We start from the raw sequence: 12622 nt of genomic DNA, 5'->3' as shown, positions 1-12622 counted from the left end.
ATCCCAAGGAAAGACTCTTCCTCTCCATCTGAAGAGTCGAAATGGAAGGACTTAGAATTCACTGCCTTGTGGTATTAGCCTAAATATGGATTCTTCTCAGGGTTGGGGGCGGGGGGATGGAAACACACGCTGTCAAAGTTTTCTTGGAAAAATGTAGTCTCCTTCCGTAATCTTACTGAAACCCCATGACTCATAGAGACAGTTTGAACTGAGTTCTTCCATTTTTAATCATGCAGCCAGGAGCCTGTTGCACATTTCACATGTGTTTGGTGACCAACCAAATCCTTTGTTCCGACAGGGACTGTGCTCATGGCAGGCAAAATGTGGATTGAGCAATTTGCTGCAGTGCAGGTGATCTGTGCATCCTGCATAACAGCACCCCTGTAATGATAAAAATACAAGTGTTTATTAAAAACTACATAGTGTTAGCTACCTATAACCAATGTATAGGCAGCAAACCCTTCAAATTAAAACAGGCTGACATGGCCACAAGTATATGTCCATAGTATGTTGTTAGGTATGGTGATCGATGGGTTATATGTATAAAATAGTAGTAATGTATTAAAATAGTAATTCACAATTATTACGATAACATTGCCTTCAAGTATTTAATCACAAATGCTTCTACAGTCAATTAAGATAATTTAAATGTATACCCAAACAATGTATTTCTGTACATTTTTATAACTTCGTTTACCCAGTCCATTCCTAAGCACAAAGTAAAGGTTACACCCTATGCTAGTTTGTACTTAATTAAAATTATTAATTATTGGAATTATTGTACCAAATTTTTATAAAATCAGAGTCTAAGATATAATTTGTTTGACAAAGCTCGCCGTTACGAAAATGTATTTTTTATATTCCCGTAGGAAAAAGACAGTGTCATAACAAGTATACCTATATAGATAGAGTAATACCCATTAGAAATGATTGATTTATGGTTACTAAAACTGGTGCCACAACATCATGGTTATTGACACTGTACCATTTAGAAGTAGATCTGCATGGAATGTATTTCCTTTAACACTAAAAAAAGACCCCTGATATTAAGGCTAACTGGTGATCTTTCTACATCACAAAATACATTTAGTTTGATTAAAAAACACTACAGAGGAAAATCTGGCCTTTAGTAACACTAAGACTTGTACGTTAAGCATGATTTGGAACTACTATCATGGTTATATTTCATTACCAAGAAGTTAGACTAATGCAAATCCCCCTTTTTGTAAACTCAAATTGTCTAACAGTGTTAAAAAAGTAATTGACTAAAGAGTTTTGTTAAAAACAATACAGCACATATAGAGTATTCTAGTGATCTACTCCTAACTTCTCACCTTATGGGAGAACTACTGGCTCCCAGTTTAAAAATTTTAAGGAACGAAAACTTTTCACCGGGTCTTAAAACTATGTACTGTGCTTAACTTTTTTGTTCCAAGAAAATCTAAACAATGATCTAAAAATGCATTTGAAACCTTGGGACATTTAACAATGGCGTAGACCATGTGTGTAATGGAGAATAGCTGACATACCCGCCTTTACTATGTCTGTGTGAAAAAGAATAAGGAAATACCAAGACAGTTGCTGTAGACAAGAGACAGAGCCCTCTTGTTTGAGTCTTTTATATTTTATCACTGCCAACAAGCACTATTCTGGTCAAGACAAACTGTAAGAGAATTTTTTGAGATTACAATTGGTCTGTGTTACGGAGCCATGGGGGACCATGAGAGTAACTCCTTTGAGAATGAATAGCAGCTACACTCAAAAATAAAAATTTTAAAATTACAAACTTATTAATAAGAAAATTGGTAAAATTCCAAATGTTATTATACAGTAGTTGAAAAAAGTTACAAGACAAGGGAAATATATTTACTGTAGATGCATGAGTTATACTGTGCAGAAAACAAACTTATCAAATGAAATCATTCTTACAAATGTACTCTGTCCTAAAACAATGGTATAAGGGAAATAACTTAACTGTTCATTAAAAAGTTTTAAAACCGTGGTGTAGGTTTATTTAATAACAGAACAATATCTGTTATTAATATTGGGTTAATATGGCTTTTTTTTTTTTAGCAACATTCACTTCAGGGTTTGACATCCCTGCCTACACAAGTTAGGGTAGAAGAGACTCTTTAGCCTTGGCAGGCAACTTCTAGGAGATGGAAGGGACCCTTCAGCCTTTTTAGGCAACCCTTCTAAGAGAAGGTTATTCAGAATACAAACCTGGCCTCCATCCTTGGACTCTACCATAGCCATTGTGCTGTGGTCTTCCATGTTCTTGGGTTTAAGTTCTCTTGCTTGAGGGTACAATCAGGCATTTTCCCCCTTTTTTTTTTGTTCACGTTCCTGTTTTTGAAAAAGTGTGTAGGACAGGCTGATGAGAAAGCAAAAGTTGCTTGGTGGATTATCAGGAAAGCACCTTCTTCTTTACCTAATCTTTTCCTTCTAGGTTTTCCATAATTTCTAACTGTCCTTCCCCAGTTGTTGTGGCAAGCCTGGCAGGTTTCTTATATGCCTTGTAAGGTGTGCCGGCCCCACTTTGTCAACCAGTTGCTTCCAGCGTTTTTTCAATGACGTATGGTTGTTTATGTATACTTTCAATGTAATTTCTGTAAGTAATGTAAATACTGTTGTTTGCATTATTATTGTTTATTGTCCTGTTGATTTTTATTATGTTGCAATGTTATGAGTCAATTTAGTTTTGCTACTAATTTTTTGTCGTTAATTTGAATTCTTTTGGGCAACACTGAGCTGAACCCCTGGCCTGCTACTCATTACTGTAAGAAAAATTTCAAAGTACTTTACTCAAAATATTCTGGGTTTAAGGTCAAATCTTCTTGATCTCCAGATTTGTGCCCGTAACTACAATTTGATGTTTTTATCTGAGACACTTGAAAGTAGTAACAAGTCAGTGGTTGGGTTTTTAATCCCAGGGTTTGATGGCCCAGATTTGATTTATCATTGTAACATCCCACATGCACAAGGTATGGCTGTATAAACTGAGTCCAGATGACCTATACATTGTCAGAAACACTTAATGTTGTTGCCTTGAAATTCTACATTTTAAGATTTTTAGTAAGTTCTACGATGTTTATGTATTTGCTGTTTACCACAATCCAGATACCAACGATTGTATACAGTATATGACTGTCTCTTGGAGAGGACTGGTATGGCTCAGTCACAGGATTCAAAAGCTTCATTCATTATTTACAGAGACTGTAATGCAAAGCACAGCAAGTGGCTTAATTCAAATTCCACAGATCAACATGGCCAGTCTGCTCTTGAATTCTGTATATCCTCCAATTTTGTCCAGCTCTTGGGAAGTCCAAGGTCTGCGAGTGTATAGGCACTTCTGATCACGGTGCCATTGAGATGGACATATCTGTCAATCAGTATATTTCTAATTCCACCATTAGAAAAATGTTCTGGCTGAAATCTAGAGCCAATTGGGATCACATTATTGAAGCATGTCAGGTTTTAATATTTCAGATGCTATATCAGATCCAGATCCCAAGAAGAAGCTAAATGAAATGCTGATGGCTATTTTAGTAAGATATGCCCATAGAAAGGCAATTCAATTCAGGACAAATGACCAGCTATGGTTTGGTTATACATGTAGAAGAGCTTACCATGACAGACAGACCAAATTCATCACATGGAGATGAAATCATTCACATGAAAATTACACCCTTGTTTGTTGAGTCTTGCTATGCTGTGAGTAGAATTTATCATATAGCTGAGAGGCACTACAGTAATTCCTTAAAGGGGAAACTTGAAGGGATTACTCAGCCTCGTCTGTGGTGGACCAAATTGGCATTATTTATTTTTGGGTCAGGGTCATCTTCCATTCCTCCACTACTAAAAGCTGATGGTAAATTGGTTACTGGCCCGGAGGAAAAAGCTGAACTGCTTCATCGAGCTTTTGAAGGTAAACAGTCAGCTGAGGATATCCCTCTCCCTGATACTTGTCATCCTGAACTATTCTTACAAAATTTGCATTTTTCTCTAGGGATGTCAAGAAAATTCTTGATACGGTAATCTTAATAGATGAGATGTAGATCCTGATGGTTTCTTCCCTTTGTTTTTTAAAAAGTTTTCTATTTTGTTGTCTCCCAGGGTTAGTAGATTCTTTAGGTTTTTATGCTGATGTAGTACCATTGTGGATGACAGCAAGCTTAGCAATACAGTGCCTGTTCCAAAGAATGTCATATCTGCAGACTGCAGTAACTACAGGCCAATTTCTATTCTCCCTTTGCTCTCCAAAGTTTCAGAAAAACTTACTTTAAGCCACTATACAAATATGTGAAATCTAAATACTGTATGAACAGGGTTCATCTTTTGAATAATAATAATACAGTTACTGTAATTATAAATATGTTAGTTACTTGAAAACTGTAATGTAGCTTTATTTAGTTCTTCACTTGGTAGTCAGGATTGTACTTCCTCAAGGTACTCAACATTTGTTTTCATTTAAGAAGTTTCATGTATCTTAACTTTATTTTGTAATGGATTTTGTATTTTGGTTCCTTTAAAATGTGTGTAAAGACAGTATTCACAGTAAAAAATGGTTTTAATGCCAAAACATCCCTCACCAATTGGACTGGTGCCAAAACAGCCATACCAAATTGTCTGTGCCAAAGCAGCCTCATCAAAACATATCAAACCATGGAAATGGGTCTTATAAATCTTGTTAAACTACTATAATAGTTATTATTATTTAGAGCTACTGGCTTGAGTAGCATGAATAGATTTTAAAAGAGCATCATTTAACCTGCTGACCCCATGAATTGAAATGGCATATTACAGTACAGTGTAGCAAAGGAGTGGTGGATGCTTTGGGTACATCCATTTGTTCTTTGCACAGAGCACTATCCATTAGTGGGAATTTCATTCAATTTGTGTAGGCAGGAAGGTCATTAGTCACTCTGGTTTGCATGGTACAGGTACAAGATACTGTTGCAAGAAAAAGCTGTGTTACTTGAAAAAGTTGTTTTATTTATAGCATTGGTTTCAAAATTAGTGTTTTTATAAACAAGTAGTAATTCATCTTTTATCTTCTAGGAAAGATTGATATGTGTCCTGGCATGCTTTATCGAATTGTATGGTGATACTGTTTATTCTAATGCTATGATGCAAGATCAGCTCTACAAAACCTTGATGGCTGGTTTACGGAGCCATCATAATCCTCCAATTCATTTTACTCTAATGATAATATTATGTCCCAAGGTGACTATAGATCAGGTAAGTTATTTGTTTCTCTCTCTCTCTCTCTCTCTCTCTCTCTCTCTCTCTCTCTCTCTCTCTCTCTCTCTCTCTCTCTCTCTCTCTCTCTCTCATAGTTACTTTATTGTTACTTCTTGTTTGTAAGCTTATATAGTACTGTATACTGTATGTGTATTATGTGACCAATTTCTGTTCTAGTTATTTTATTTTAGAGCTACAGTGGACCCCAGCCTATTTGTGGTTCCGGATTCGCTGCTTCACCTATTCAGGGACTTTTCTTTGGAACATATATAGACATTATTTGCAGAAAATTCACCTAATTCATGGTATTTTTCATAGAGAAATATTCACTGATTACTGTACAGTATTTTCATTTAATTTTCATGACTAAATGCATTTTTTGTGATAAAACTATTAAAATACTTGGGTATAAACATTTTTAGAGGGGTTTTTAGTGTTTGAACTATCAAAATAGGCAGTTATAAGCATTTTTAGAGGGGCATCAAGTATTCAGATTTTGGCTATTCATGGGGGGTTGTGGTTCGCATCCCCCACGAATTCCGGGGGTCGACTGTACTTTACATTAGTATAATATTATTTGTTGCATTGTAACATTAAATATTTGTTTGCTCCTACTCAAATTCAAACCTTTGTTCTTTACAAATGATTTAACTTGTGAACATGAGCTGGAACAGCTATTCAAACTTATTGACAAGGTAGTAACTACCGACAGGTAGGGGGAAGCCCCTCCCACCTGTCAGTCTGCACCCCACATTGCTTCTGGCCACCTTTGAGTCCAGATGTCTATCATAAATCTGCCTGACTTTTATTGATTATATTTGAGTACTGTATTCCTTTTCCTTTTTTGGTTGTTGATTATACAGTAAGTTTGTTTTGTATTTTCAAACCCATCGGTCAAATAAACCTTCTTGCAAGGAATTAAGTGTGTTTTCCTTGCTGCTATGAATAGTGTTTTCATTGGACATGAAACAGCTGTTTCATTCTCTGATATACTTACTAATATACAGTACAGTTTTACCTTTCGGGTATGGTAGATATGGCCACTTGGAAGTTTCATGACAGTAGGGGGTTGCCTTAATTAAGGTAATCCTGGCATGGCCTTCCATTATATTAATTGGAAATAGGTTAAGTAGCCTTATTCTTTGATTTCCATGATTTATTCTGTGATTTTTGACTACTACAGACGAGGCGAGTTTTGGCAGTGACGGAAGGATGTAGAGATGTTCTCCTTCCCAACACCATCTTCATGTACATCATTCTTTTGAACCTGACCTCCACTTGGACTTGGACGCAAGTTTAGAGTTGGGAGGGGGAGGCTGCCCTGCATTAGAAGGCTTATTAAGCTTCTTTCTTTGCACCTTTCCCTTTGGAGTTGGGTGGGGGTCTTGATCACCATTAGCATTTGATTTCCCAGTGCCATTCCCTCAAGCTTGAGGTTCTCTTCATCTCCTTTTGATAAGCTTTGAGCTTGCTTTAAGTCAATTTCTTTTTCTCTCTCTCAGAGTAGGAGGGTGTTGATCCTTTGTGTGGCTTGCTCGCTCCTTGTTTTTCCTGGTCTGTGGACCGGGTTTACGGACGGCAACGAGTTTAGAGTATTCCCTGCTTTTCTGTGGTCAGGGTTTGCACGACTTGTTCGCATGGATCGTTGGCTTTTGTTACCTGATCTACAGGTTGGGTTAGGTTTGCTGTGGTCCAGGGGTGTTCTCCGTATCTTTCCTTGGTTGGACGACCGGGATGATAGAGAAACACTATGACTCTCCCCCAGCAGTCTTTCAGGATTGCCTGTTCGTTTTGCTCATTAGTTCCCAAATTCTTAGTTTTTGATTGAGTTTTTTGGGAGCCATGAGCTGGTGTTCCCAGTTCTTTCATGGTTGGACAGCCATGACGACTGGGTAGCACTTTGATCCATCCATCTTTGGCTCACCAGGGCCAGTAGAGAAGGGTTAGCATGACCCAGTTGTGTGGCTCGGACACTATTCATGGCTCCGATCTTTGGATTGGGTTGTTCAGTAGTGCTGGGTTTTGTGGGACTCTCCATCACCTCTGATCTTCCTTTCTCACAACTTTCGAGTGGAGGAAGAAGAGGGCTACTATGTTTGATTATCCCTGCAGGAAGTCTTGATAGGCTAGCACCATTTGGTCCTTTTCTGAGGAAGCTGACAGATTGGCTCACACTATGATACTGTTGCACCTGCGGTTTTCTCATGGGTGCAACCGTTGCCCTGGGCTTGGCCATTTCCCAGGCAGGCTGATCCTCGCACCAGCTGGCCAATCCCCGGGCCTGCTAGTACCCAAGCTGGCCAGTTGGGGCCATTCCAGCCCCCAGGGTACCAGTCCAGTCAAGGGCTCCCTGATGCTACCCATGCTCCATGCACAGGTGCAATTGCTATCCAGGCTGACTGATCCAGTCAAGGCTCTTGGACCGCCAGTCTGTGACCCCCCTTACTGCTACCCATGCCATTTGGTGGGGTGCAGCCGCTGTCTGGGGTTCCCGAAACCCAGGGGTGCTGGTCTGGCCTAGCTATCCAAGCTATTTAGGTCAGCCAGGGTACCTGTACTACCAGAACAGGATCCTTGGCTTAAAGGGGTCCAGGGAAGTGACAGGGCCCTTGTGGCCTTGTCATCCAGACTTAGGGGTGATTTCCCCTCTCCTTCCCTTCTTTTCTGTAGAAGTTTGTCTTCTAGGAAAATTTGGCATGATTATGGATAGCCCTTGCCCACGTTTTCATGAGTGAGTACACTGTCCACGACCTGTGGGTTTGTTGTCAACTTAGTTTGACTGCTGTGCATGGTATGACTCACCTGGCAAAGACTGCCTCTACTAGACGGAGTAAAGGTGCCAGGAACTGTTCCCCCCTTTTGTTCTGTGGAGGTTAAGGCAAGGATAGGAAGCTTTCTTGCTTCCTCCTGTACTCATATTGGTTTTGGAACCAAACAGGTTATACCGTACACCCATTTGGGGAGTGATCCTGTGAGGTGTTGCAGGTTTATCAGCGCCTGGAATGGTCCAAAGGGTCCAGTATGCCAGGATGCAGATTCAAGGTGCAGAGTCCGCTATTTCTAGAGGCCATCAAGCCCAGTTGCAAGCCAGATGGCCTTGGGAAAGCAATGGGATACTTTCTGCAGTTTTTCCTTACCACTGAGAGAGCTTAGGCTCGAGCTTAGTTGCCTTGGTCATAACTTACTAATAGTGTTATGAACCATTGGCTTTCACCTGTATCTGTACAGGCAATTCACTTAGAACTTTCTACTTGCACCCCAGACTCATCACAAGGTCTTTATCTCTGTCAGTGCCAAACTGACACCACAAGTAATTTGAGTCTCTCTCTCTCTCTCTCTCTCTCTCTCTCTCTCTCTCTCTCTCTCTCTCTCTCTCTCTCTCTCTCTCTCTCTCTCTCTCTGTCACAGGTGAAGGCCATGGATAAAGTAGAGGCAAGATTGGTGTAGTTGACTAACGGCACCTGTTTCTGTCAGACAGTGCCGTATAGGCTCTCTCGGGCCTATAGGGAACTGTGGTTGAACTTTCATGATTAGTTGACCTTCTCTTCTTTGGAACATCAGAGTTTCAACTTCTTTTTTTCTTGTGAAATTTCATAGATTACTCCTCCAGTTGGGAGTTTCATCTGAAAAATGGTAAGGGGAAGAAGAGAGGGGGTCAGAAAATGGTAAGGGGAAGAAGAGAAGGGGGAATGCAAGGGTGGCATTATTTCCCTGTGGTTGCTGTTCGTATGACAGTGTCGGTCTCTTTTGAGTCCCTGTCAACTCCTACCTTTTTTCAGTCAGTTTCTTCGCCTTTTATGTGGCTTGCAGGTGTGCACTGTGCTGATGATTGGCACTGGAAGTTAGAGGGGAGCGACTTCTTTCTTCTTTCGAGGGACTAAAAGGATAGGTACTTTTCAGATACAAACATTTTTGGTCATCTCATAAATACTTCAGCATTACTCTCAGGGAGGAAGGTTTTTCGTCGTGACTTATTTTCACCTTCCCCAAGGTCTAATGAAGAGTCTGTCATGGTGTCACCTTATACTATTTCAGGAGAAGTATTCTTGATGTATTTGGAGATTGACTTATCCTGGTGAACTTGTTGCAGTACTGGCTGTAGGACAACCTGCTTTCTCAATTTCGGTGGTGCTGAATTTTGAGATTTTTACCCTCTTTCTTGACCAGAGAATGAACACCTGGATTGCTGGTTTACAGCAGCAAAAGTATTTTCTTAGGAGTCTTACATCAGCAAGCTCAGGTACAACTCGCTTGGGGTTTTCACCTTGTAGAGGCAAGTTCTTGGGTATTGTGCCTCCTCTCCAAACTTAATCTCAAGAAGTTGTGTCCTAAGGTGACTGAGACTATGACAGGTTGACAGGAACTGTACTGTGCATGGGAGTACAGTACCATGCTTTTGTGGTCGAATGCATCCATTGATGGGTAGGGACATTTGGGCATTGGTCATCAGAGTGGTGAGACTCTCTTTAGAGCTGACAGCTAGGTCCTTTTGACGCCAGCTCTACAATTGGAGACAGGTAACAGAGACATTGGTCCCTAATCACCAGTATGGCAAAGAAGTTGTCTGAGATTCCAGGCTCTGAGCTTACGCCTGACTACCATTTGTTACAACAGGTAGCTCTTGGGCTCTTTCTTTCCTGGAAGACAACTTTGAACCTCACGTCTTTATTGCCATTTGGCCTTTTTAGCATGTAGTCAGCAGTAGGTTGCTTTCTCCTGTGCTCCTGGTGAAATATTGTACTTCCCATGTGCCCGCATCTAGTAATTTCTAGATCTGCTAAGTGGTTTGAGATCCTAAGAGATATTCCTCTTGTAAACTTCTAAATCAGCCGCCCATATCAGGTGTCTCCAGGTGTTGAGAGATCTGGCACGTCATGCCTGGATGGTTTTCAGTCTCTTCCCTGGCGAGAGGGCACTTTCCCCCAACCATTGGAATTTTCAGATACTACCATTCCATGAGCAGCTGTCTACAAGACTAGAATCATTTACAATTATTGATGTGGAGGTGAGGTATCTCTGGTCATAGTTGTTTGTCAGCATGTATTAGTGGTTTTGCTCACCTACCTTTGCTGTAAAGCTTCTTTCTGATTTGGATTTTGGGAAAGGCTTGGTCAACCTTCAACCAGGAGTGGATCTTTTTGAGGGAGATCTTTTGTACTCCTGAGAAGCTATAACATTCTTTCCCTCTCGGGGATTCAAACCCTGGAGGGTCATGACTTGCTCCAATGGTTGTACGAGTCTTTTTGAGGGTTGTCAGACATTGGTTTGAAACCAGAGAATGTCTGGGTTAGCTTTGATATCAGCAAGGCATAGGCGAGTCATCTGGGCTCTCATATTCATGGCACTTTGGAGGATGAAATCTGTTTATTTGGAGTTCTCCCGAATTTTATAAGAAGATTCAGAACAGTCGGTCATGAACCTGTCTCGTTGTCCTCTTTGGAGAACTTCAGTAGGGATGCTTGCAAGATACTACTGAGTTTGGTTGAGTGCTGCAGTGCTATCTTGAAGGAACTCGACAACTCTTTGGTTAGTAGTAACAGACCTAAGGAAGGAGTTTTTCGAGTACATTTCCTTCTGGCTCTGTAAGTGTGGAAGGAGCATTGCAGCCCAGATGAGAGCTTATGATAGTAGGGGCATAACCCTATACTACTTTACACTCAGTAGGAACCTGTTAGGTCTCAGGTATTATGTGCCAGGAGGTGATTAGGTGTGATCACCTGCATGTCGTTTTACCCACGGAACATTGCCCACTAGCCTTGAACACACTTCCGATGGACCAGTGGTGACTGCTTAACCCTTAAACGCCGACTGGACGTACCATACGTCGACTAAAATTGTCTGTTGGGTGCCGAGTGGGCGTCACGATGCGTCGACTAAAAAGGTTTTTAAATATTCGCGGAAAAATAATTATAGGCCTAGTTTGCGAAAGGTTTTAAATCACGCGCCTTGAATGATGCTAGGAGTTCACGGATCACGCTGTTGTTTTGTTTATAAGCGTCACCCAGGTGCGCATGCGCCGATTTCTTCCTTCTCGCACCAGAAAGCATCAGCGGCGCATCGTCGGAGAGCGATATCTCGACGCATCCGTGTTTTGCAGAACTTTGGTGAGTGTTTGCGTATTTGTGAGGCAACAGGACGTTTTGCAGAGATGTCCCAACGTTGTCAGAACCGTGAAAGGCGCATATTGCCTGTCGGTAGTGAGCGTGTGAGACGAGTTTTAGACTGGGATGCTGGAGAGGGACCAAGCACCCAAGGTGACCCAGCTTCTCAACGCCGTGTTGTGCGGCCACGTGTGACCGAAGGGGACCAAGGACCACATCCCGTGCCTTTTACAACCCCTAGGAAGCACTGGGGTGTCCTCAGGGGCATCCGTAAGCATTTGGGAGGCCTCCAAGAAAAGGACATTGACGAGTACTTGTTGGAGCTCGATCGAGAGCAGGTGGAAAGTCCTCATTTCGATGGCAGTTGGTCATCCAGTGATGAGGACATCACGCCTGATGTTAGTGATGATGAGTACTTGCCCCCAATGTCCATACGGGAGCCACAGGAGGAAAGTGAACTTGAATTTAGTGGTTTCAGTGTGTATGAGGGAGAGTCTGAGGAGGAGGAGGATGCCCCGATTATGGCTGGTGGGGACAAGACAGAAAGTGATGGTGAAAGTGAGGGAGATGGGCCAGTGGGGAGGGTGGGAGTGCGAAGTCGTGCCCGGGCATGTGCGCGCACGCACGCACGGGCCCGTAGAAGGTCGCAACATCGCGGCAGCTTGGGTGAAGGCCATTCGTCTGAAAGTGATGAGGGGTGGTCGGAGGACCCCACCCCACCTAACATGCACCCATTCACGGCAGCACCTGGACTGACCGTCCCTGTGCCTCTCACTGCACTGGGGTTCATTCAGCTCTTCCTGACGCGGGAATTGCTGGAATGCCTCGTTGCAGAGATGGCAGATTACGCTCGGTACTGCCATGAGGAACTGCAGACGATGTTGTCGTATCGCTGGCGGGCTGCAACCTCACGGACATAGCGCATTTTTTGGGGCTCCACATTTTTTTTGGAATGGTGCCTGCTGCCGACATCAGGCAATATTGGAGGCGGAATATTTTTTTAAGTACGCCCAATGTACCTGGTATTATGGCCCATGATAGTTTCCTGGCATTGGACAGGTATTTTAACACCTTCAACCGAAGGGCCATACCCCGGAATAACCCCGACCGCCTCATCTTAGTCCGCCCAGTGTTGGAGTACATTCGTGAACGGTCCCAGTTTCTCGTGGTTCCTTCCAAAAGCCTTTCTTTGCATGAGGGGATGATGCCATACAAAGGGCGTCTAAATATAAAGGTGTACAACCCCAAGAAGCCAAAGAAATATGGTGTAAAGTTAT

At 41.9% G+C, this 12622-nt stretch overlaps 1 protein-coding gene across 1 annotated transcript in view; it reads left to right on the top strand.

Moving 5' to 3' along the window:
• LOC136846458 (uncharacterized) overlaps positions 1-12622 on the top strand; it is a 144228-nt gene that overhangs the window by 51371 nt on the left and 80235 nt on the right. Inside the window, exon 3 of the mRNA XM_067117253.1 lies at positions 5062-5241. Coding sequence (XP_066973354.1) covers positions 5062-5241 — 180 coding nt within the window. The remainder of the gene's footprint in view (positions 1-5061; positions 5242-12622) is intronic.

Source organism: Macrobrachium rosenbergii, chromosome 15 (genome assembly GCF_040412425.1).
Source record: "Macrobrachium rosenbergii isolate ZJJX-2024 chromosome 15, ASM4041242v1, whole genome shotgun sequence".
Lineage (NCBI taxonomy): Eukaryota > Metazoa > Arthropoda > Malacostraca > Decapoda > Palaemonidae > Macrobrachium > Macrobrachium rosenbergii.
Note: the sequence above shows the minus strand (reverse complement) of the source record. Positions and strands in the feature narration are given on the sequence as shown.